Source organism: Lissotriton helveticus, chromosome 5_1 (genome assembly GCF_964261635.1).
Source record: "Lissotriton helveticus chromosome 5_1, aLisHel1.1, whole genome shotgun sequence".
NCBI classification, from domain to species: domain Eukaryota; kingdom Metazoa; phylum Chordata; class Amphibia; order Caudata; family Salamandridae; genus Lissotriton; species Lissotriton helveticus.
The window spans coordinates 663,228,738-663,255,055 of NC_136065.1; the positions used below are offsets into that span (position 1 = coordinate 663,228,738).

The 26,318-nt window shown below is 50.9% G+C and overlaps 1 protein-coding gene across 2 annotated transcripts in view; it reads left to right on the plus strand.

The window, feature by feature from the left end:
• The window catches only part of SEC31B (SEC31 homolog B, COPII component), a 1,031,933-nt gene that overhangs the window by 745,882 nt on the left and 259,733 nt on the right, over positions 1-26,318 (plus strand). For both annotated transcript variants that reach the window (XM_078643061.1, XM_078643062.1), the window contains exon 19: positions 11,258-11,437. In XM_078643061.1, the coding sequence (XP_078499187.1) occupies positions 11,258-11,437 (180 nt within the window). The remainder of the gene's footprint in view (positions 1-11,257; positions 11,438-26,318) is intronic.

A 26,318-nucleotide genomic window follows, 5' to 3' on the forward strand; every position in this document is an offset into this window, starting at 1 on the left:
TGTCCAGAACACATTGATGGACATGCCGTTCGATGGCCGTCGCCTCTTTGGCGACAAAGCAGACCATGCGCTTGAGCGCTTTAAGGACTCCAGGGCTACGGCCAAGTCCTTGGGCCTCTCGGCCCCGCGCCAGCAATCGGCTGCTTATCATTCCTTTCGTGGCCACGGAAGGGGTGTACCCACACGTGCTGCCAGCCACGCTCCGCAGGGTAATATCCAACGCGGTGGCGGCCGTGGAAACCGCCGTCCCGGTGGTCGGGGACAACGGCGAGGTCAGTCCACACCTTCCCCCGCAGCATCCGCCTCAAAACCCTCCTAGTCCGTGCTTTCAGGCCCATGTGACGCCAGTGGGGGGCAGGGTTCGCCATCACCACCTCCACTGGCGCACCGTCACTTCGGACAGGTGGGTGCTGCAGATCGTCCGAAGGGGCTACTCCCTCCCCTTTGAGGCGACTCCTCCAGCCATGCCACCGCAGAACCACCGTGTATCGGGGGATCATTTGCGACTTCTGCAGGCGGAAGTTACGGCCCTCTTGGCCAAGGGGGCCATCGAGCACGTTCCTGGGCCAGAAGTAGGGTGTGGTTGCTACTCCCACTACTTTCTGGTACCCAAGAAGGGCAAAGGGGCCTGCGCCCTATCTTGGACCTAAGGAACGTCAACGGCTTCCTCCGGAAGGAGAAGTTCAAGATGCTGACACTGGCTCAGGTCCTAGCTGCCCTGGACCCAGGAGACTGGATGGTAGCTTATTTCCACATCCCCGTCCTGCCGGCCCACCGGCGCTACCTGCGGTTCACGGTAGGCCACGAGCACTTTCAGTATACCGTGCTCCCCTTCGGCCTCACCAGCGCCCCACGGGTGTTCACAAAGGTGATGGCGGTGGTCGCAGCTCACCTGCGCAGGGTAGGGGTTTCAGTCTTCCCCTACCTCGACGACTGGTTGTTGAAGGCGGGCTCGCCCCAGACAGTCGTCAGCCACCTCCAGACTACGGCAGACCTCCTGCACCGGCTGGGGTTCTCCATCAATGTGCCGAAGTCACACCTGTGCCCCTCTCAGAAGCTCCTTTTCATCGGAGCGGTTCTCGACTCGGCGCGGTTTCGGGTTTATCCACCCGAACAGCGGGTCCGGGATATTCAGGCTCCGATTCCCATCTTTCGGCCGTTATCCCGGGTCTCGGTCAGGTTGACGCTGCGGCTTCTGGGGCTGATGGCCTCCTGCATCCTGCTGGTGCATCACGCCAGGTGGCGGATGCGGGCTCTGCAGTGGGACCTGAAGTTTAAGTGGGCCCAGCATCAGGGCAACCTATCCGACCACGTCCTGATCTCGGAGGGCACTGCGAGACAGCTGCAGTGGTGGCTCACGGACCGCGATTGGGTCAGCGGCAGATCCCTCTCCCTTCCCCAACCGGAGCACGTAGTTGTGACGGACGCGTCCCTCCAGGGATGGGGTGGCCTCATGGGAGAGGCGGAGATCAGAGGCCTCTGGTCTCCGGCGGAGGCCCGGCTCCACATCAACCTGTTGGAGTTACGGGGATTCGTCTAGCGCTGAAGGCATTCCTCCCCTCTGTCAGGGGGAATGTAGTGCAGGTGTTCACGGACAACACCACCGCCATGTGGTACTGCAACAAACAGGGCGGGGTGGGGTCGTGGACCCTTTGCCAGGAGGCTCTGCGCCTCTGGCAATGGCTGGAACGCCAGGGCGTGACCCTGGTGGCTCAACACCTGGCAGGTTCTCTGAACGCCAGGGCGGACGAGCTCAGCCGTCGGTGCATGATGGATCACAAATGGCGTCTGAACTCGTACGTGGCGCAAGGCCTCTTTCAGCGATGGGGAGAGCCTTGGTTAGATCTATTCGTCACCGAAGAGAACGCGCAATGTCATCAGTTCTGCGCGTTGGAATTTCCAAGGCGGCACTCGCTCGGAGACGCTTTTCGTCGCGAGTGGAGTTGCGGTCTACTGTACGCCTTTCCGCCTATACCACTTCTGCCCAGAGTGCTGAAGAAGATCAAGCGCGACCGGACCCAAGTCATCCTTGTGGCTCCGGACTGGGCACGAAGGTACTGGTATCCAGAGCTACTCAGTATGTCAGTCGATCCCCCGGTTCGTCTGCCTCTTCAGGAGGACCTTCTGTCGCAGCAGCAGGGGACGGTCCTCCACCCGAACCTGTCCAGTCTCCACCTCCATGCTTGGAGATTGAGCGGCGACAGTTGAGGCCATTTGACTTGCCTCCTAAAGCCTGTAACGTCATTCTGGCAGCCAGGCGTCCCTCCACAAAGTCGGTATACGCCTGCAGGTGGAACAGATTTGTGGCATGGTGCACAGCAAAGGCTGTGGATCCTCTTGCTGCCCCTCTTTCTGAGGTTCTTCTCTTCCTTCTTTCTCTTGCCCAGCAGGGCTCTGCTCTGGGCACTATCAAGGGCTACCTTTCTGCCCTTTCGGCCTTTCTGAGGCTGCCTGATCAACCTTCTTTGTTCAAGTCCCCTATTGTAAATAGATTTCTAAAGGGCATCACTCACACGTTTCCTCCTGTTCCGTTTGTGAGGCCTCAGTGGGACTTGAACCTGGTTCTTACGTTTCTGATGTGCGCTCCCTTTGAGCCACTTCACAACTGTCCTCTTCGCCTTCTAACCATGAAGACTGCTTTCCTGGTTGCCATCACTTCTGCCAGGAGAGTGAGTGAGCTCCAGGCCCTCTCTTGTACTCCACCTTCCTTTCTGTCCATCCGGACAAAGTGGTGCTGCGTACCAAACCATCTTTCCTGCCCAAGGCTGTCAAGGCCTTCCACATCGGGCAGTCTATCACCTTGCCAACCTTCTTCCCGCCACCGCATCCCTCTAAAGAGGAAGAGCGGCTCCACCGTCTGGACCCAAAACGTGCGCTCTCATTTTACTTGGATCGCACACGCCAGTTCCGGGTGGATGACCAACTCTTTGTTGGTTACGTGGGCGCTAAGAAGGGGAAAGCAGTGCACAAGCGGACCATCTCCCGGTGGATCATCTTGTGTATCCAGGCATCTACTCCTTGGCTAGAAAGGAGCCCCCTGTTGGATTACGGGCTCATTCCACCCGAGCCACGGCAACTACAACTGCCCTGGGCCGGGGTGTGCCCTTACAGGATATCTGTCAGGCCGCTACTTGGGCATCGCTGCACACGTTTGCAAGACACTACTGCCTGGACAGTCAAGTCCGGAGGGATGGCTTCTTTGGCCGTTCCTGTGAGAAGTTGGCCTGATATGCAGTGCTCACTATTCTAGTGATCACTATGTATCAGTCCAAACAACCCTTATTGATGTTTGGTTGTAAGTCAACCTGATAGACCAGCTATCCTAGTAGCATGGACACGTGCAGTCTTAAGGCTAAACTCTAGAGGGCGTGTTAAGCCAGCTGTTTTACCATCACATTTACCCCTTGAACACCAAGTGAAAGGACACCACACAAGTTGTTTTCAAAAATAAAGTATATTTATTTATAACAAGACTACCCTGGCTCTTTATGAGACAGGGAGCTAAGCACACAACAAAACTCTTAAGAAAATACTTCAAGTCGCACAATTTACACAAATGCCCGAGGGGCACGAAAAACCATATACACAAAAAGTGGAATGCGAAATTACTAGCAGGTAAGTACTATTCTCATAGGCTTTAGAATCGCTAGGACTGGACTACTGAACCTTTAGATTGCAAGTAGGAGGCCTAGGGACGTCGTGTGCAGAGTGGGAACTCTCACGCGTAAGGCGGGAAAAAGTCTATGGAGGCTAGTAAAGACAAAGTTACTGTTCTCGGGCGAACCCGACTAGGTAGGTCAAAAACGAAAGTGGATCCGGACACTTAGAGTGTTGGACTACGCTGGAGCACCGGAGTACTCGGTTTACCTAGCCCAGGGGCTGTGGCTGCATAGGGTTCAAGTGGCGTCGGAAACCCTCGTTGACGAACCAGGAGCCTGAAGGAAGAAGTTGATGGCAGGCGGCCAGTGAAGAAGTTCATGGTGATCCAAGCCTGGATCAGGGAGAAGAAGACCTGTAAGCAGAGGGGACAAAGTTCTGAATCACTAGCCAGTGATTTAGGTGGGCACCAGGATGGCACCGGACGAAGTCACCTCGACCAGTTGAGTGGGCGCTGCTGGGCTCTGCAGTCTCTCGGACCAGGAGGCGTTGTCGGCGACCAGGATGGAGGTGCGAGCTGTCCCACGAAGATATCTGCTGTCGACGTCGCTGGACCCAGGATTGGGGCAACAAGTCTTGGCAAATGCAAGCCCACGCGCTGGACTAAAAATGGCGTCTGGAGTGGACCAGGAGGGTCCGGGGTGCTCCTCTGTTGGAGGGGAGCAAAGGCCAGTCTGGAGCAACCAGACCAGCGGTGTTTGTCATCGAAGTTCGTCGTCAGAGGGCCACTAGCCAACGGGCAAGCGACCGGGACAACGCGGTGAGCAGCAAAGAGCAGAAGGGCCCCACGCAGATCTCGTGGATGCAGGGGGGCTGAACTTCGGTGCTGGAGCTGCTCAGGGTCGGGGCTTCTCTTACCCCAAAGCACTCAGTCGAGGGTCACTCGGTGGTCGTGCTGGACAAGCGTCGTGCAGTCTTGATGATGGCCGGTCCCTCGAGGTCTCGTCGCACCCACGGGTCTCAGCTGGGCTGAAGATGTAGGTTGAGGTCAGAGGTGCCAGGGAAGCCGGTTCTCGTTGAGCTGGGCAGTCTTGATCCGGAGGAGAGACTTACAGCAGACCGCGATGCTTGGTTGGTGCCTGCTGCTGCAGGGTGACTACTCCTTAGTCACAAGGGAGAAATCTTAGGAAGAGTCTTGAGTTCCTCTCGTAGAAAGTCGGTTCAGGATTCAAAAATTGATCTAAATTGGAAGGGGGACTGCTCCTACCTTTATCCTGCAAAAAGGGGGCTGGCACGCGACTAAGTCCTGCCCTATGGGTGAGACTAGGAAGGGGGGTGGTTACACCCCACTCCCATGCCGGGCTTTCCCCAGCTCAGGGGCTGGTGTGCCCCTGGAACTGGTTCTAGCCGGCATATGCACAGTGAGCACCGGGGTGCCACTTGCAATCACCTTCCTCTAAAGCCCTGCCTACCTAGAATACACAAAATCCTGTCTGGGACGGTGCTGGCACCGCCCCTGGCAGGAAACCCTTTGTCCTTGCCTCCCGCGCTGGGAGGACTCCCAGCAGCAGGAGGGCAGACTTGTGTCTCGGTGGCAGCATCCATTTTGTGGAAGCTGAGGCTATGTCAGACTTTAACCGGGGTTACAGGTTACCAACATGTCGTGTCCCTCTAGAAGGGTGGAATGCTAACCCCGTCGCCAGAATTGGCGAGGGGTTAGTATTCCAATTCGCATGACACCTTACTCGACATGTTTTGATAATGTTATACCAAAGTTAGCATTTGACCGCGAGGTACATAATGCACTTAAGAGTATATGGTATAGCGTTATCATGGAACAGCTATTAGGACTTGGTTCCGCAAGCTGCAAACGGGCTCAGCTCATGCCAGAGCACCATTTCACATTATTCCAAGCACTCTGCCTTCAGGATTGTTAAGGCCTGCCATAGGAGTGACTGATAGGAATATATGTGTCCATTTTAGGGTTAGATATAGGAATACTATATCTAAAGCAAAGGGTGTGTACACCTTGCCCCAGCTGTCAAGCAGCCAGTTGTGTCAGTTTTGGATGGCCAGCCAGGGGTGGCATAATACATGCTTCAGCCCCTGGTAGGCCCTGGGTACACCTATGCCCTGGATACCTAACGTATACTGTACAGGGACTGATAAGGTGACTCAGTATCCAATCAGATATGTACCTAGGGATACATGGAATCCATTTTAACAGAGAGAGCAGTGGGCCTGGGGTCCTGAATGGCAGGGCCCCAGGTCAACTAAGTCAGAAAACCAGCAAAACACCAGGCAAAAAGTTGGGGGCAACCATAGTCAGGGATCTACCTTCCTACAGTTCCGTCCTCCAGGACTTTCTGGTGTGATTATTGGTTCGCAGACCCACCACTGGGGTTGGTATTGCTGGGGTATCTATTCTAAGGTAAGGAATCTAATACTAACGTGTCTCTTTCAGATGCACAAGTTCCTACTTGTGTAACGATATATCTGTAAGAGACATTAGTTAGTATTAGATTCCTTACCGACCCACCCATCCTCCCCGTTCTGCGAACCAATATCTAGGGTTAGGGTTGTCCCCTTTCAGGGCCCTAGTTTCAATGGCACCAGTGTTGGTTTTTTAACATGGCTCTGCGTTTCTGGCGCGGAAAAGCTGTGTCTAAGAACTGACGTCAGCACTCGGAGGCGCGTCTAAGTACTCCGACGACGTCATCACGGCGCCCACGACGCCGACGACGGACGCGGAGCCGCAGACGACGCCTACCGACGCGCAAGGGTACTGCTACGCAAATATTTCCGGATCCAGTCTGACGCCTGGGGATATTCTAAGGTAAGGAATCTAATACTAACTAATGTCTCTTACAGATATATCGTTACACAAGTAGTAACTTGTGCTGCAGGACCGCAGAAGAAGGCGACTTAAGAGACTGTTTTGATTGCTCCAGGGTCCCCGCACATGGGCAGGACTATTCACTGATTATGACTATCACAGAGATACCCCTACTACAGAATTGGAGTTACAGGTAAGAAACTACTCCTTCTCCCCCTACCGTAGCTACGGAGGAGGGAGCCTCCTATGCTGTGGTGTTGCGTAGGGCGGCTGAGGTCTTGGGTCTCGAGCTTCCTATGGCGGCTGTCAGGACTAACCTCCTGACTGAGGTGCTACAGCCGGCAGCAGCCTCTTCGGATCCCCTGCTGCCTTTTAATGAGACCCTCACTGACCTCCTTCTGGGGACTTATTCCAAGCCCAGTACAGGGGGGTCCTGTGGACAGGATGATTGCCCGATGCCAGTGCCCGGCCCCGGGTGACCCTCTTTTCCTCTCCCAGCACCCTACCACTGAGAGCTTGGTGGTCCATGCCTCATCCTCAAAGGGTGCATTCTCTACAGCTCCCCCAGATAAGGAATTCAAGAAGCTGGACCATCTTGGGAAGATGTTTTCTTCCGCCAGCTTAGGACTGCGGTCGTGAACACTGCATGTCTCTTGAGCCGTTACACACACACACAGTGTGTGATACGGTTGTGCAAGTGCTGCCGCAGTGACCAGAGGAGGCCCGGGCCGTGCTCACCCGCGCTGTTGCTGACGGTCAAGACGCCGCAAAGTTTCCGTATAGTGTGGGCTGGATACCGCTGACTCGCTGCATAGAACAGTTTCCAGATCAGTAGCCCTGAGGCACTACCCGTGGCTAAGAACATCTGGCTTCTCTGGGGATGTCCAATCTATCCTTTTGGACATGCCCTTTGATGGCCATCGCCTGTTTGGTGACAAGGCGGGCAATGCGCTCGAGTGTTTCAAGGACTCTAGTGCTACGGCCAGATCCTTGGGCCTCATGACAACTTATCACCCCATGCAGTCTGCCTTTCTTCCCTTTCGTGGCTACGGAAGGGGTGCCCCACCCCGTTCCACCCCGGGCCACGGGGCTGCACAAGCTACCCAGCTTCTACGTGGCCAGGGACATGGGACCCAGCGTCGTGGGTCTGGGGGCCAGCGGGCGGGCCAGTCCACCAAAGCCCCACCTGCAGCAGCCTCCAAACCTTCCTAGTCCGACCTTTCAGGGCCACCAGTTACCAGTGGGTGTCAGGATCTGCCATCACCTCCCCACTGGCACAACATCACTTTGGACAGGTGGGTTTTGCAGATAGTCCGAAGGGGCTACACCCTCCCTTTTGAGACTACCCCTCCCTCCATGCCACCAACGCTCCATCGCATGTCGGAGGATTATTTGGCCCTTCTCCTCCAGGAAGTTATGGCTCTCTTGGCCAAGGGAGCTATCAAATGCGTCCCTGTGCCAGAATTAGGTTGTGGTTGCTACTCCCACTACTTCTTGGTTCACAAGAAAGACAAAGGCCAGCATCCTATCTTAGACCTCAGGGACCTCAACCACTTCCTCCGAAAGGAGAAGTTCAAGATGTTAACCTTGGCTTAGGCCTTGTCGGCCCTCGACCCTTGGGACTGGATGGTAGCATTGGACTTGCAGGACGCCTACTTTCACATTCCCGGCTTGCCTGCCCACCGGCGTTCCATACAGTTCACGGTAGGCCATGAGCATTTTCAGTTTATAGTGCTCCCCTTTGGCCTTACCAGCGCCCCGCGGATGTTCATGAAAGTGATGGCGTAGTCACAGCTCATATGCACAGATCAGGGGTTCCAGTCTTCCCCTATCTCGATGGCTGGCTATTGAAGGCATGCTCGCCCCAGGCTATCACCTCCCATCTCCAGACTGCGGCGGACCTCCTGCATTTGCTGGGGTTTACAGTCAATATGCTGAAGTTGCACCTGATTACCTCACTGAAGCACCTATTCATCAGAGAGGTTCTGGACACAGCACAGTTTTGGGTCTATCCTCCTGAGCAGCGAGACTGGGATATTCAGGCTATGAAACCGATGTTCCAGCCTCTATCCCGGATTTCGGTGAGAATGACCCTGAGGCTGGAGGTGGATCATGCCAAATGGCATATGCGGGCTCTGCAGTGGGGCCTGAAGTTCCAGTGGGCGCAGCACCAGGGAAATCTTTCTGACTACGTCCAGATCTCTGAGAGAACTGCGCAACAACTGCAGTGGAGGCTAACAAACTGAGCTTGGGTCAGAGACAGATCCCTTCCCCAACCAGATGTCACAGTGGTGACAGATGCGTCACTCCTGGGATGGTGCGGCTATCTGGGTGAGGTGGAAATCAGAGACGTCTGGTCTTTGACGGAGTCCGTACTCTATATCAACCTTCTGGAGCTCCGGGCAATATCCCTGACACTGAAGGTATTCCTTCCCACTCTAAAGGGGAAAGCGGTGTTCACGGACAACACCACCGCCATGTGGTACTGCAACAAACAGGGCGGGGTGGGCTCGTTGACCCTATGTCAAGAGGCTCTTCGTCTCTGGACATGGCTGGAACATCAGGGCTTGACCCTAGTAGTTCAACATCTGACAGGTTCTCTGAACTCCAAGGTGAATGAATTCAGCCACCAGTGCCTGGTAGATCACAAATGGTGTCTTCACTCAGAGGTGGTGCAGGTCTCTTTCTACGGTGGGGAGAGTCTTGGTTAGATCTATTCACCACCAAAGAGAACGTGCAATGTCAGCAATTCTGCGTGTTGGAGTTTTCAAGGCGGCACTTGCTCAGCAACGCTTTTCGTTGTGATTGGAACTGCAGCCTCCTGTACGCCTTTCTGCCTGTACCACTTCTGCTAAAGTGCTAAAGAAGATCAAGCGCGACCGGGCCGAAGTTATTCTTTCATCTCTGGACTGGGCACGAAGAGTCTAGTACCCGGAGCTCCTGAGCATTGCCATCAATCCTCCACTCAGACTGCCTCTTCGGGAGGATCTTTTGTCGCTGCAGCAGGGGAGGGTTGTTCACCGAACCTGTCTAGCCTCAACCTCCTTGCGTGGAGATTGAGCGGCGACAGTTGACAGCTTTTGACCTTCCACCCGAAGTCTGTAATGTCATCTTGGCACCTGCCGTCCCTCCACTAAAACGGTATAATTCCTATCGATGGAATACATTTGAGGCATGGTGCACAGCAAAGGCTGTGGATCCCCTTTCTGCCCCTCTTTCAGAGGTTCTTTTGTATATACTTTTCTTTGGCCCAGCAGGGCTCTGCTCTGGGCATTCTTAAAGGCTATCTTGCGGCCATCTCTGCTTTCCTTCGGCTACCAGAACAGCCATCCTTGTTCAAGTCCCCTTTTGTAAATAGATTATTTAAGGACATTACTCATCTCTTTCCTCCATCTCCTTTCTTAATGCCCCAGTGGGACGTGAACCTTCTCTTAACTTATGTGCACTCCCTTCAAGCCGCTTCACAACTGTCCTCTCAGGCTCCTCACTCTGAAGATAGCTTTCCTTGTTGCCATCACCTCGGCTCGCAGGTGAGTGAGCTTCAAGCTCTTTCTTCTAAGCCTCCTTTCTTCTCTGTGCATTCAGACAAAGTGGTGCTTAGGACCAGAACATCGTTCCTTCCCAAAGTGGTTACACCTTTTCACAATGGACAAACCGTTACTTTCCCTCCTCCGCTCCCTTCCAAGGAGGAGGAGAGACTCCACCGTCTGGACTCTAAATGTGTGATGTCCTTCTACCTGGACCGCACGAAAGATTTCTGGGTGGATGATGAACTTTTTGTTGGCTATGCAGGTGCCAAAAAAGGTCGGCTGTTCAAAAGCATACCATCTCTAGATGGGTTGTTCTTTGTATTAAAATCTGTTAATCTTTAGCGAAAAACGAACCTCCAGTGAGGCTCTGAGCTCATTTCACCAGAGCTACTGTTGCCTCCACTGCTCTTGCACATAGTAGAGTTCCACTCGTTGACATCTGTCAGGCAGCCACGTTGGCATCCTTGCAAACGTTCACCAGACATTACTGCCTGGACAGCTAAGTCCCGAGGTATGGCTATTTTGCCCTTTCTGTCCTCCAGGACTTTCTGGTGTGAACTTGGTTCGCAGACCCTCCTCCGGGGTTGATATTGCTGGGGTATCTATTCTAAGGTAAGGAATCTGTAACTAACTGTCTCTTTCAGATGAACAAGTTACTCTACCTTTGGTAACAATGTATCTGCAAGAGACATAAGTTAGTTATAGATTCCTTTCCGCCCCACCCATCCTCCTCACTCTGCGAACTGACTTCCAGGGACAGGGACTCCCTTGCAGGGCCCTAGTTTTAGCGCACCAGTGGTCTGTGCCTTGCATAGCTCTGCCCTTCTAGCATGGAAAGTTGTCAAAAATGACGTCAGGGTGCTGGGGTGGCATCTAAATAGGCACTGCGACGTCATCCTGGTGAACACGACCCCGACAATGGACACGGAGCCGACCGACGCCACCTACTGACGCCCAGGGGTACTGCTTAGAAAGAAATCTCAGGATCCAGTCTGACGCCTAGGGGTAATTCTAAGGTAAGGAATCTATAACTAACCTATGTCTTTTACAAATACATATTTACCAAAGGTAAGTAACTTGTTCTTTACTGCATATGGAAATAGTTTTGATGCACCTATTCCTCTTCGCTCAACTTTAGGTCTCATATAATAGAACTTAAAGGACATGTTGTACCAGCTCAGTTAGAAAGTGTCCATTGCACTAACCTTTGACTCAGCCAATAGGGCACATGATTGTAAAAAAAGAAATGGAATGTGTATAAATAATTTTTAACCTTTTGTGCATTCTCTTGTAGCGTCCAATCCAGCAGCTGCGAGATCGCTTGTTCCATGCTCAGGGTGAATCTGTGAGTGAACAGCCAGCACCTTCTTTCCCATTTCCAAAAGCCTCAGTTACCCCCAATACTCGACCAACCTCAACAGTGAAAGGTAGCTTGGCATCTCAGGGAGCATCGCAGAATGTAACCTCCGTACAGGTATTTCGCTAGACTAGTGTAGTTGTTATGCATATTAACATTACTAAGTTGGTACACTGTTATTCACTGCATGCGAGAATGAAAGCCTTGATATTTGCCTCCACGTACTTTTGTTTTAAATGTTATGCGGTTTTTAGGAAACTATTCATATAATTTCTTTTGTGAACTGGCATATGTGTAGCCTCTCCATCCGCCTGAAGATGACAGTAAGTCCGGATGTTGGAGTACTTCACTTAATGAAGGAATTTCATCCCATCTTTTGGTGGATAGGAACATAATATGCATACCATGTGTTGGTCGTATATACGTATGTTTAGCATACTCCTGCCATCTAGTGTTGGCTCGGACACTCCAAGTTATTTTTGTTTGAAAAGTCATGAGGTAAAATGACTTGTCTTATGGTCTGAACTGCGCTTGGTTATCCGCTGCTTTGTCAGGTTGTTTTTCTCCGCCATCGGTTTCGGATGTATTTTTGTGAGCTCCAGGATCGAAGCTTTGATGCAGTTTTACCATTCAGTACCTCATATACATCACCCATCTACGGAAACGCATACAAAACCAGCCGATCGCTGATTTTCAACTTCTTTCACCACCCAGCCTCTGCCTGGCTCGGCCTCGACTTCACCAATTCTCCATCAACTTCCCTCACTCAATGTATACGGAATGATGGAAAAGATGCCTTTTAGTTTCTGCCCCAAGTACCAAGCAAAGTACTTTAGACAAGTTCGCCAACCAGTCTGAAACCTCTGGCTGTCTACAGACTGCCAGAAAACATTGTGTAAAGCCTGCTGGACCTTTCTGTCGGAAAAGACTCTAGGACAATGACAGGAGAGGCACTGGGCCCACACTATGATGCAGACATGACGAGCGGAAGATGACCCCAACATCTTCGGGGATCCACAGGCACAATTCCAAGAGAAATCAAGCAATGAAGCAGAGGCCCAGCGGGATAGTGACTGACACGAGGATGCCCAGGGTGCCCCGGTGGACATTCCTATTCTTCTTCCTAGCAACGGAGAGGGGTCCAACTCTGACCAAGAGATAGAGGAAGCATAGCATATCACCTCGACGAGGCACATGAGTACAATTGCAAAAGCCTCAAACACACATACCTAGCCTAAAGCTAAGGACCAAAGACAGACTCACTGACCCCCACTGCTCTTGGGCCATGAAGGAGCTCCATATAAGGGAGAGGAGCAGACAATCCTCCCTCCATCCAAGCAAGCTTCCTAGGTAACAGGAAAAGACTAAGGCACTGACTCCGTTGAAGACAGAGCCAGTTTTGGAGCCAGCATCCCAAAAAATATGCATTGAAGCAAAAGAAGCCTTTGGAGCCGAGCACAGGGCTTGAAAAGCCTAGAAGATGTTTGGAGCCTATATCACTGTTTGTGCCAAATACAGCCTCGTCTGAAAACACGGTCGGTCTTGAAAACGCCATTGGACTCCAACACAACATGAGCTCCGACAAAGCCCTGGGTAACAAAAACGCCCTCTGCACCAAAGACTTTGTCGATGCTGAAAACTGCCTGTGCCTAAAATGTCTAAAGACGCAAAAACCTATACAGAGTCCAAAGTACAAACTATAAAGTCTATTTTATCAAAGCTGCAGAGACAACTTGATTCCTGGCAGAAGATGTTAGTCATCATTCCAGAGACAGGCATGGTGATAAGGCCACCACTCCCACCTTCAAATATATTACCTAAGTGGAAAAAGAAGACATTTGAGGAGGAGAATATGGGGCCTCAATCACACAAGCCCCACATTAAAAACACAAGGACATTGACATTAGTCTCATTCACTTCACATCTAACCCTCTAGCTCCTCTCCCCCTACTCCTTCCGTACTACCTCCTCTTCCTCCTGCACTTTCTCTTCCAGCAATGCCATCCACACCACCTCCTTTACCAACTTACCCACAACACTTTCCCCATATTCACCCACAGGGGTCACCCACTACTTCCATGTTAGGGGAGCACAGCACTGGGGAAAACATAGATCCATACTATATCCCTTACCTACCTGATCCACAGGGTGATCCTGATACACTAGATGAACCCTGGGAAGATTATAATGTTGACCCTCAAGGGGATACAAACCCCGATCTGTTCCCCTCAAAGCCTTTCCCACCTGACAACACTATCACATACAATGAGATACTAAGCAGGGCTGCAGTATATCATAAAGTTATATGGATACGCTGAAAGACAAGGTAGATTTCTAGGACGATACACTATCAAAATCACAGCAAACCCTCCAGTTCTTATACATGCTAAAGAGCATTCTCAAGCCCACCATTGACATATTTAAATACCCTGTCAAGTCTCGGGTCCTAACGCCCTAGGGTTGATGAACAATTCATATCGTCTCCAACGTACATTAAAGGCCACGTACCCCCGGATTCACTAGTAATTCATTCAGCAAGAAAATGAGCCAACTCTCAATGCACAGGGGATGCACCCGCTACAGACAAGGAAAGTAAATAAAAATTGATGCTGCAGAGAAACAAGTTGCAGTACAGCCGGCAAACCACCTTAGAAATGAACACTCAGTGGGCCTGCTGTCTAGGTATGTCTAGGTATAATCAGGCTCAATGGGACGAGATGCAGGAATGATTACAACATTTTCCTGATCCCTACAAGCAGAGGAGAACTAGTTGAGGAAAGTATAGTTATCTCTAATGCGTTGATTCTGTGTAAATTTGATGCTGCAGACACCTGTGCTAGAGAGGTTAACAGTAGCATTAAAATCTGCCACCATGCGTTGCTAAGGATGTCAGGTTTTAAGCCTGACGTCCAGCAATATCTCCTAAATTTACCTTTTGATGGAGAACACCTCTTTGTCTCTCATGTTAGAGAAAGGTAAAAAAGACACCAACACTGCCAAAGCCACAGGTGCCATGCCAACATATCAGCATAGAGGGTCCTTTCGGAGGGGCCAGTACACGGGGGCATCCAAAGCAACAACTGCCACAGAAACAGGTACATTTCACTTGCATCAAGGCACCTACCAACCCCCCCCCAAAAACAGTGGCACCTATCACAGTGGTCAAGACAGAGCCAACAACAACAGGGGAAGAGGTTGTATATCCACTACAAAGGGAGCCACGCAAATAAGCAGTGACTCTGTGCCCCCTCCTTCCGCTTCCCCCCCCCCCAAACACTTAACATCAGTATGGAAAAAGGCTAAAGGATTTACACTCTCAATGGGAATGAATAAAATCAGATCTGTGGGTCTTTTCAATAATAAAAGATGAATATTTTCTAGAACTCACTTAATCTCCACCCAAAATGCCAGCTCAGGAACAATAAATGTCAAAAGAACACTTACGACTCCTCCAAGAGGAAGTTCAAGCTCTGCTTAAAAAAATGAGCCATAGATTCAGTCTCAACACAAGTCTCAACACAATATCAGGGACACAAGGTGCACTCACTATATTTCCTCATTTCAAAGGAGGGGTGGCACCTGACAGTCTATACATGACCTCTGGCCTCTCAACAAGTACATCGTACGCGAGCACTTCCACATGGTAACACTGCAAGATGTCATACTGCTGCTTTGGGGGCGTGGCTACGGCGCGACACGGAATGGCTGCCCTGTAAGGGAGCTCCGTGAGCCGGAATCAACTACCGGGCGAATACCATCCTGATACCCCTGACTGGGGCTCGCAAATTGCTCCTGTGGGACCGCGGAGGGCTCAGGCACCACTTGTTGACTTGCGGACGGACCGCCGCCGCGCCTGCACCCCGAAACTCCCGGTGAAATCTGGCAGTCGGGGCGATCCAAGATGGCGGCTTCGCGCACATCACAGTGAGAGCGCCCGGAGGAAGGTCCGAGCCTCGGCTGCAGAGAGCGAAGCGCCGGTAAGCGTGAGCGGCGCCACCTGCCTGCCCAGCGGAGTTTGTATGCCTGTTGCTGCGGGGAGCCGATCCTACGCGAGCGGTGCTGGTCTGACACCACTTTCGGGAGGAGCCCGGTCCGGAGCTCCGGAGAAGGCCGATCCGACGTGGGAGAGTAGCTACTGACCGGAGGACTCCCGACCTGAGTGCCGATGCCCAGCGGTGGAGGAACGGCGACGAACAGGGCCTGCTGGTGAGGACTTTGTGAGAGGTCGGCCTTTGGGGGCTGGCTGAGCGGGACTCGCGGGTCGCACGCAGTAACAAGTGCGGTCTGCGGGGTCTGTGCGGTGCGGCCTGGGCGGGTTTGGGCCAAACCGAAGCCACTCGCTGTGCCCTGCTGGTCCACGCGCTGTCTGGGGTCTCTGTGGAGCACTTCTGGCGGGCCAACGCACGGCACCCCTCGGGACCACTGTAGCCTGAGGGCGAGTGGGCGGCCGGAGAGGGTGTTCTGTGGGGGCCGTGGGCTGCGGGGGGGGCGGTGGGGTGCGGCGCACACCACCGGTTGCGCTAGGTGGGGGCCCAGAACTGCTGATAGGCCTGCGGACCTGGCGGCCACTTGCTGACCAACGCAGAGGGGAAGTGAAGAGGTCGCCCTGCCTGGTGGTCGTGGCGTGCAGCGGGTGGCCGTTGACTACGAGTGGCTGCTGTGCAGGAAGATATATTGCCAGGATCCCCTTGCTGATTTGACCGCGCCGTCTGTCCTGACTGCGGAAGTAGAGGCGCTGGGCAAGACGGAACCGAGACAGGCCAAGCTGGCGTTTGAGGCTAAGCGGCAGACGCGTCAGGCGGAGGAAACGCAGGAGCAGGGCGCCACTGGAGGGACCTCCTTCACACAGGATGGGGCTGATGATGACACTCGCACTATCCTGCTTGAACTGCGAGCCGGGATGAAGACTATCGATAGCAAGATTGATGCCTTGGCCACTGGGTTGGACATAGTGAAAAAAAAGGCAGACAAGCATGAAAAGCGCCTAGATGTAGTGGAAAACAGGGTCTCGGATGATCACGACTCGCAGGCTGAGGCGCGCACACAACTATTACAAATGGAAAAGGTCCTAGAGGTAATCAGCGCGAAGAACGAGGACTTAGAAGCGCGCTCTAGACGTAATAATGTGCGTATCCTAGGCCTTTCGGAGACCACACCGATTAACAGGATGGAGTCCTTCATTGATGGAATGCTCCGTGAACTCTTTGGACCTGCCCTGTCCAACGTGATGATTGTGGAGAGAGCTCACAGGTCACTGGGGCCCAGACCAAAGCCGGGCGCGCCGCCACGTCCAATAATTAATTATGCTGACCGTGACTCGATCCTACGTGAGGCCAGGGCAAAGGCACAAGTGCAATACAAAGGTGACACCCTATCCTTTTTCCCAGATTACACCCCAATGGTTCAATCTGCGAGGCGCAAATTTGTCACTGAGAAAAAACTACTCCGTGAGGCAGCGGTGCCGTACGCCAAGCTATATCCCGCGAAACTGAAGGTGACTCATGAGGAACAGAACCATTTTTTCACTGATGCTAAATCGGCATTGAAATTCACGAAACACATCTGCAAAGGCAGACCACGTGATCAACGACCGGCACCGGAACAGCAGGAGTCGGGCCTGGAAGATGTGGACTAGGTTACTGTTCCATACGATGATGGTCCTCTCTTTCGGAAATGTGGTGCTGGGCGGCTTCTTCGTGCGTGATTGCACCGCAGTCCTGTGGCCGCGGAACGAGTGGAGTGAACGGGATGCGAGGCGCTGCTAAACATTCGCAGCTCTCCCTGGTGCTCAGGGGGGGTCTATGTACTCTCATAGTGTGACTGATACTGGAGTCCCCGGGGTTCGAACATGGGACCAATTCCGGCGACCGCACCTTGGTGCGGGTACACGCAGCTGTACCTCTTCCCCCAACGGGTATCACCCACGTAGTTGTAGCTTGGTGAGGGGCGGGGGGGGGCTGGTCTCGACCTGATTGGGAGGTTGGAGTGGGCGCTGGGCGAATTGTTGAAGTTGATGATTGTATACATTTCTTTTTTCTTTCCGCATATGTCTCGAACCTCAATGCACGCAGTGATGCTGGTGTTGTGTAACATTTTGCCTTGCCGGTTCCCGGGGGGGGGGACGTCCCTATTGCTTTCTACTACTAATGTCCCTTTCCTAGCGTGATGGCTGCCGACTGTGCTTGCTTGACTTGGAATGTGCGAGGGCTCAATTCCCCCAAGAAGGGTCGCCAGGTGGCAGCTTACCTAACGAGACATGCCATATAGGTGGCACTGTTGCAGGAGACACACCTAGCCTCGAATACGGTCCATGGGGCACTGGGCAGGTGGGCGGGCTTCCAATTTGCCGCATCTTATTCCTCGTATGCGCGCGGGGTGCTGATCCTGGTGAGAAGGGGGACTGATTTCAAGATGGTACACACATATGCCTATGATGAGGGCAGATGTGCGATGGTGTGTGGGACGCTCAATGGCGCGCTTCTAGTGTTTGTGAACATGTACGGTCCCATAGTGGATGACCCGAACTGTGTGGCCCGGATATGTGCGCAGCTGCGTAAATGGCCGGAGGCACCTGTGGTATGGGGCGGCGACTTGAACAAGTATCTCGATCCACAACTAGACAAATCCAACCCAGAAACACATCGCACCCCCAAGGTCGCCTCGAGCATATTGCGCGCTATGACAGAGTTTGGTCTGCATGATGTGTGGCGAGTGAGACACCCGGACAAACGGGAGGGCACGCATGCAACACCAATGCACGGTAGCTGGTCACGACTGGACTACTGGCTAGTGGGGGAAGAATTACTAGAGAGGGTGGGTGAGGTGGCAACTCAGGCTCGCACACTGTCGGATCACAATCCGGTGCGGCTGTCACTGAGAAGCCTGAATGGAGTCCGTCGCCCTTTTACTTGGCGGCTGCGACCTGAGGCGCTTCTGGACCCACTCTATGACACAACCATACGTGACGCAATAGTACAATATTTTGAGCTCAACACGGGCACGGTGGACCATGCAGCAACGTTATGGGAGGCCTTTAAGGTCACTATCAGAGGGGCCTGTATAGGTACTTCGGCGGGCATTCTACGGGATATTCGGGCAAGACTACAGAGATTGGAGTCTGATCTCGGCGCCCTAGAGTGAGATTACACCCGCCGTCCAGATCTGGACACGCTAGCCAAAATAGTGGAACTGCTCGCGGAATATAACGAGCAGGCGGAGGCGGAAATCAAATATATATCCCGCAGATATGTCGCCAGGTGTTATGGTGAAGCGGGCCATCCAGGAAGGACGCTCGCGTCCAAGATTAGAACGCGATTGGAGCAACACCGATTGATCGCATAGTGGATGATGAGGGCGGTGAACACTACGCTCCAGAGGCCATAACGGAACAATTCCGTCGCTTTTACTCTGACCTATATGGCGAGCGTACTGCCCCATCTCATGAGGAATTGGATACATATCTTGATGGTATAGCATGTGCATGGCTGTCGGATGCACACCGCCAATACCTGTGTCTTCCTATTGACGAGCAGGATGTAAAGCAGGCAATAGCGGCACTGGCCAACGGGAAGGCGCCGGGCCCGGATGGGCTCCCGGTCGAGTTTTACTAAAAATATGCCGATCTCTTGGCGCCGCGTCTTTTGGAGGTCTACGCAGAAGCGCATGAGGTGGGAAGACTTCCCCCGTCCCTTCGTGAGGCACTCATCATCACATTTCTCAAAAAGGACAAGCCCCCGGAGCAGTGTGAATCATATCGCCCATTGTCCCTAATCAACATCGATGCGAAAATCCTGGTGAAAATCATAGCCACTAAACTGCAGCCCCTAATGCATAACCTGGTCCTACCGGACCAATTGGGCTTTATACCTGAGCGGTCCACGTCGCACAATTTGCACACTCTCTTCTCTATGTTCCACGTGCTAGAGCCTTCGCTGGAAGCTGCGGCGGTACTACTCGACGCCGCTAAGGCGTTCAATTTGGTAGGATGGCGATACATGTATTATGTCCTGAACCGGATGGGGTTCCCCCCTCTGTTTCTCCAATGGATAACAGTTCTGTATACAGCGCCGTCGGCCAGGGTGAGAGTTGGTGGCTTGACGTCTGAACCATTGATGATAGAGCGAGGCACCCGGCAGGGCTGCCCGCTATCGCCCCTGCTGTTTGCAGTTGTCCTGCAACCGCTTGCCTGTGTGATCGGCCAGAGACATAGGGAGACGGCACTCAATTTTGATCACCGACCGGTCTGGATCTCCCTCTATGCAGACGACATGGTGCTTTATGTGCGCGAACCGTCCCGATTTCTGCTCCAGCTACTCTGAGAGCTTATACGGTTTGGATGTATGTCTGGCCTCCAGATTAACTGGGATAAATCATTCATATTTCCGCTCACGGCAGGGACCGGATGCCCGGTTCTCGAGTATCCGCTCGTGTGGTCGGACGAACTGGTCAAGTATCTGGGAGTCTGGGTGCACCGCGATCTGATGACAGTAGTGTGGGAAAACTACGGTAAAACCTGCGTGAATCTTGAGAGAATGATTGAGAGTTGGCTATTGTTACCGCTATCGTTAGCAGATCGCATAGCCCTCATCAAAATGGTGGTTTTGCCCCGCTTTCTATATTTATTTGTGAACATACCAATAGTACTGAACTTAGCCTTTTTCAAGACACTGCGTGGACACCTGCTTCGATTGGTCTGGGGTGATAAGCACGCTAGAGTTAAATGGTCCACTCTCACATTGGGATATGACCGTGGCGGATTTGCGGTCCCAGATTTCTATGTCTACTACTTGAGCGCACAGGCTCAATACCTGTATTACTGGTGCAGACCGCATGCTTTCACACCTCATGTCGCGGTAGAACAGGGGGATATGGCACCGGTCCCACTGCATAGCGTTATCACACATAGTTCGAGGGGTACTCCGAAATCAGAGATAAATTCAGTAGACGCAACGATATCTGCATGGCAGCGTATAGGACGAATGGCGCGGAAGCTACTGCTGTATGCGCCCGACCTGAGATTGGAGTGGCATGGGCGACTGTCGGTTACCAGCGAGGGCCCATCAATGAGAGTGCTTAGAGAGGCGGGTATTACTCATCTCAAGGATATATATCCGGACGGCACATTCCTAGATCAAGAGGACCTTGGACATGTTGTGAATCAGACACTCATGTTTAGATTCGCGGTACATAGATTGCGGGGGGCGGCTAGAGAGCACTACATTACCTACCCGCAGGAGCCCCCAGCTTTGAGATCACTATAGATGGTCCTCACAGTGTCTAATAACAAACATCTATTGTCGAAACTGTAGGCGCTGATTAAGGAGGAAACGGAAGTAAATGTGGTCAAAAGTAGGGCTAAATTGAATGAATGTCTTGGCGAGGATATCTCGGATGACAACTGGAAGCATGTATGCGGGCTGACTGGTACGCTAAGTATGAATGGTAATCTTAAGATTATACACTTTAAGTATTTACATCAAGCGTACTACACGCCGGCACGACTATATAAATATGGCCTGCGAGACACGGCACGGTGTGAGAGATGCGGTCAAGATGACGTGGTTTTTCAACACCTGGCCTGGAATTGCCAGCCGGTGGCTGCCTTTTGGCAGGCAGTGGTGAATTGCGTGAGTGAAATGGCCGGTGCGGATGTCCCCTGTACGCCACTGGTGTGCCTCTTGTGTTGTGTCCCCCACATTAAGAGCGCAGGTGGCAAACTGGTGAGATTGGCGCTGCTCATAGTGGCTAGAAGAGTGGCGATCACATGGGGGAAGGGTAGACGCCCAGGTCTGAAGGATTGGCTGGCTGATTTGGTTCACTGCAGGGATAGTCTTAGTGTCTATGCGGAGGAATTGCCCGTCAGGTCCAGACCAAGAGACATCTGGGAACCGCTGAGGACATATTTGCTGGCCCATACTGATGAGAGCACAGATCGATCCGTTTTGGGAGGTGGTGGGGACGGTGGGGGAGGGACCGGGGTGGGGCCCCCCTAAAGGGATACGGGAGTACTACGGTCTATATTTCAACACCAGGAGAATACATGAAACTTCCTCTATACTACTGATGAGGCGAGGCGAGATCGCGGACTATTTTTGAGTTTTTCTTTTCTTTTTAAATTTGATTTATTTGTTCTTCTTGTTTCGTGAAGGTATGCTGCAAATATCTCTAACGAAGTCTGCACTTACAGCACCCACTAGATAGCCGTGTTGTGCCTCGAAGCATAATTTAGACTGGAATTGATTTGTATGTGGGAACGACACACTCAAGTTAACAACTGTTTTTTGTTATACTACATATGTGGATGTGTACTGATTGTTGCTTCTATGTATGATATTTACCTCTGCAAATTCAATAAAGAAAAAAAAAAAAAAGATGTCATACTGCTGCTTTAACAAGAAGAGTTCATGACAGCCATAGACCTCAAAGCCTATTTTCACATACAAATACACTCAGCCCATCTGTGGTTCCTCTGCTTTCAAGTAAGTGGCCAAAAGTATAAATTCAAATTGTTGCCATTCGGAGTAAATACTGCACTAAGTGTATTTACAAAATGTCTTGCTGTAGTAGCCTCTAATCTCAGAAAGGGGAAAAACACATGCTCCCCTAACAAGGTGATTGGCTGATCAAGAATGCAAGCAAACAATATCTGTTAGACACTCAAAAGATAATCAAACTTGCGCATAATCTGGGCTTTAAGCTCAATGTTACCAAATCTCACCTCCAAACCTCTCAGATTCAGCAATTCCTTGGGACTACCCTAAACTCTATCACAGCAAGGGCTTATTCCAGTCCTGGAAGAGTCTAAAAGATAAAACTTGAATAGTCTGTTTTCCAGCCACATCGTCACATCATGATCAAGACTGTAATGAGCCTTATAGGTATGATGGGAACATGCATTTCCATAGTGCCGCATGCATGACTGCACATGGGCTCTCTGCAACAGTGTCTACAGTCTTAATGGTCGCAAGCATATGGTCACCCACAAGATCTAGTGTTGATAGTGCCAGTAGACCACTGCTCTCTGGAGTGGTAGAACAGCAACAATATGTGCAAAGTCAGACCAGGAAGGCCCCAATTCCACAAGTGACCATTACCACAGACGCATCCTTGAATGGATGGCGAGCACATATGCAAGATCTCACAGTGCATGGTCAGTGGTCTCCAATCCAAACGTTTACACACATTCATCTAGAGCTTCTTGCGATTCAGTTATCACTCAAAGCTTTTCAGCAACTTCTTCTACACAAGGTTGTTCTAGTCCGTACTGACAGCATGACCACTATGTATTACATACAAAAACAGGGAGGAACACACTCCATACTGCTGTCTAGTTTAGCGCAGCGCATATGGCATTGGGCCAAACATCACGTCATCAACCTTCTAGCGGAATACTTACCCTGTTATGTTATGTTATGTTATCTGTAGTTTTATTGAGCGCTCAGCTACTCAGGCAGAGTGTCCCGGCGCTATCAGACCTAAACAACACAACCCTGGCTGTGAGGGAGGATTATTGACAGAACAACCACGTTTTGAGCTCTTTCCTAAAAGACACTAAATTATCACTCTTTCTTAAGAACAGCGGCAGGGCATTCCATGCCCGAGGCGCAAGATATTTAAAAGAGCGACCCCCGATCCGGGGACGCCTAATTTTCGGGACCGTTGCCAAAGACAATGATGCCGAACGTAAGGCTCTGGCCGGGTGGTGAAAACCAATTCTCTTCCTCAGATAGAATGCACCGGTACCATGGAGTGCCTTAAACGCGGTGGTGAGAGCCTTGAACATGATGCGCTTCCGAATTGGCAGCCAATGAAGAGACTTCAAAAGTCCTGCGGCATGGGAGCCAAGGCCAAAGATTGCCCGTGCAGCCGCGTTCTGCACTACCTGCAAGCGCGACAAAAGGTATTCCAGCAGGCCAAGGTAGAGCACGTTGGCATAGTCCAACCTTGATCAACCATAGCTTGCACCGTGGTCCTCCTATGGGCAATAGATAGGAGGGGAAGGAATTTCCTAAGCATTTTAAGAATCCCAAAACACTGTCAAACCAGACCCAGAATCTGTTGTTTAAGGGAGAGACAGTTGTCCATCTTGACTCCGAGGTTCTTGCCGCCGTGGTATCAGCAGAAGGTGGATACATCCCCGCTGGCCACCAGGACTTCCAACCGGGGTCCGGCGGGCAGCCAAAGAAGAGGACCTCAGATTTGTCTACCCTCTCAAACCGGATCCCGAAGAACTAATCTTTGGGATCCGGTTTGAGAGGGTAGAAGCAGCTTTCCAGTGGGTGCCTGGCGTCGAGGGCGGTGTGCCGATTACGCCACCACCCCCCTCCCGAGATCCATGGTGTACATTCTTCTCACCATTCAAGTGCATTACACTAAATTTGAGGTCTCTCAAACCGGGAGTACCATAGGGGGAATCATTTCCTTCTAAATGCACTTTTTTACACAATTTTCACTTTCACGTCCCCAGGTAAGGGTGGGCCTTAGCGTGCCCATACCGCCGGGGTTAATGCCAAACATGGTCCTGACAAATGCCTGGTAATTTACACCGCTTCCAGGCAGAAACATGTTGACCCACTTATAAGATATTGGAAATAACCAAACAATAAATTTGGCCTATTTTTCAACACCTTGTTTTTAAATATGTCCAATTGATCAAACATTAAATTCTTTTTTTGATACAATTTAGACATTTTTAACTATTACAATCACTAATATCACTCACTTCTCACCAATTCACAAAAACCTGCTCCGCAGTAAATCTGGCGTTGAAGCACACTGGGGAAGCATTCGGCCTCTCCCAGTGGGGCCCGATGATGAAGCATGTCACCAACCAGGTTGGTGAGTGAGGACTTTCTATACAAACCTGAGTTGGGCTTTGTATTTTCTTTTCCTTTTTCCTGCTCCTATTGTCACAAATAACTTAATTTGGACACTCTTATTTTGTTGAAACTAGTATAACCGGGAACTAAGAGTGTATCCACATTCTCCCTACCTCTCTGCTTGTTGAATTAGACCACCTGCACCCTCATCAGCCGGCTACTATCTTCTTTCTATACCTGCAATGTGAATTCATCCATTAAGCTATGCTCCAGCACCTTTCTGCATGTTTACCTTTGCTCTGTCTGGAATCAACGCCTACTATAGAATTTTTGTAAGGACTGGTTGACAGAGTGAGAAAATCCACTTTTTCTTTTTTTTCCAAAATTATTTACTTGCTCCCAAGTTACCTCAAAGTCTTCACATTTGAAACATAAAACAGATTTAAGGTAACTGGAGCTTTTCGGAGGGTAGGTCTCAGAGACAAAGTTTAATTTATATGGGGAATGTAGAAGAAACTTGGGAAGTTGTGGAGGGTTGAATAACATGAGTAATCAAGCTAATCAGCTATCTGTCTTGACAGAACCAGAGTCCAGATCTGCTCTCTCAATAGGCAAGCTAATAAAGTTGTGGCTCCTAGTGATTGTCCTGGTGACGGCTGAACTCCTAGATCGACAGCATTTTCCGCTATCCATACTAAATGATATGGTGAGAAACCCTAATCTAAAATCAAAATGGATCCAAGGGGCTTTAACCAGCTACTTCAAAGGTTAAGTATGCGAGAAATTGTTCAAACATAAGAAGGCATGGGGAAAATCAGTCTAGCACTAAATCTTTCCAGGTAGCAGGGATTTTGAAGTTTGCGGGAACAGTATTTTGAGGAAGCTGTCAGCTCTTGGGTTCTCATGACCTGGAAACAAGGAAGAAATATGTTACTTACTCTGTAAGCATTTATTATTTGTGTGTAGTTCCATAGTTTTATATGCTTAGCATACTGCTGCCATCTAGTGCTGGGCTTGGTCGCTGCAAGTTACTTTTGTTCTAAAGGTTTTTCGAGTCACGAGGTACAGTGACTCCTACAGTTTGTATTGCGCATGGACACATTACTTTACATTACAGTCCTTTTAACATCAGTTGTGTGTAGTGCTCTATCAGCTACTAAATCGGGTTTTGGAAAGAAAACTGTGAGCTCAATGGTCTGATTTAAATGAAAAGAAGAAATCCCTTTAAGGAGAAAATTGGGGTTTGTGCTTAGTACTAGTTTATGAGGATGGACTTAGAAAAATGGTTCTTCCAAAGTGAGCGTCTGAAGTTCACTGATCCATCTAAGGGATGTTAAAGCTACCAAAAAGGCCACCTTCCATGTCAGAAACTGTAAATCACATGAATGTAATGGTAAGACTATATTGAGATTCCAGAGAGGTGCTGGTGGAAAAGAGGGCGGAATAATTCTTTTAAGTCCTTCTATAAAAGCTTTGATGACTGGTATTTTAAACAAAGACGTACGTTGTCTGTTTTGCATATACACAGCAGGTGCTGCTAAGTGTAACCAAATAGAAGTGTAGGCTAGACCTGCTAGTTTTAAGTGACAAGGTAACAAATCAAATCTTGTACTGTAGGTGAGAGCAGTTGCATTTGTTTTGCTAAGCAATAGCATACACATCCAGTTTGCAGCGTAGCATGCCCGTGTAGGCCTACGAGCTTGCTTAAGAATGGTCATAAATTCTTGTTGAAGATTGAGGTATCCAAAATCTAGGATTTCAGAACCCAAATGGCTACATTGAGCTGTTCGGGGTGTCTGACTGTGCTGTGCTCCTAAGTTAGGTTAACAACTTCTCATGCGGCACCACTGATAGCTGCAGCAGATGTGTAAACGATGCTTGCCGAGCCCATGTTGGAGCAATAAGAATCAGTGTGAGGGTTGTTTGCCTGAGATTCTGAACCACGAAAGGAAAGCGTAAGAGAGGAGGAAAAGTGTAGGCAAATATTCCTGATCTATTAATCCAAAGGGCATTGCCCTTCGACCGGGGTGAGGAAACATGAAGATGAAGCTTTGGCATTTTACGTTCTGCTCTGTGGTAGAGATCTATTTATAGGATTCTCCATTGAAGGAATTATGAGTAGAGTAACTGTGTGTCAATTTCCCGCTCGTGTACCTGTTGCATTCTGCTGAGCATATCTT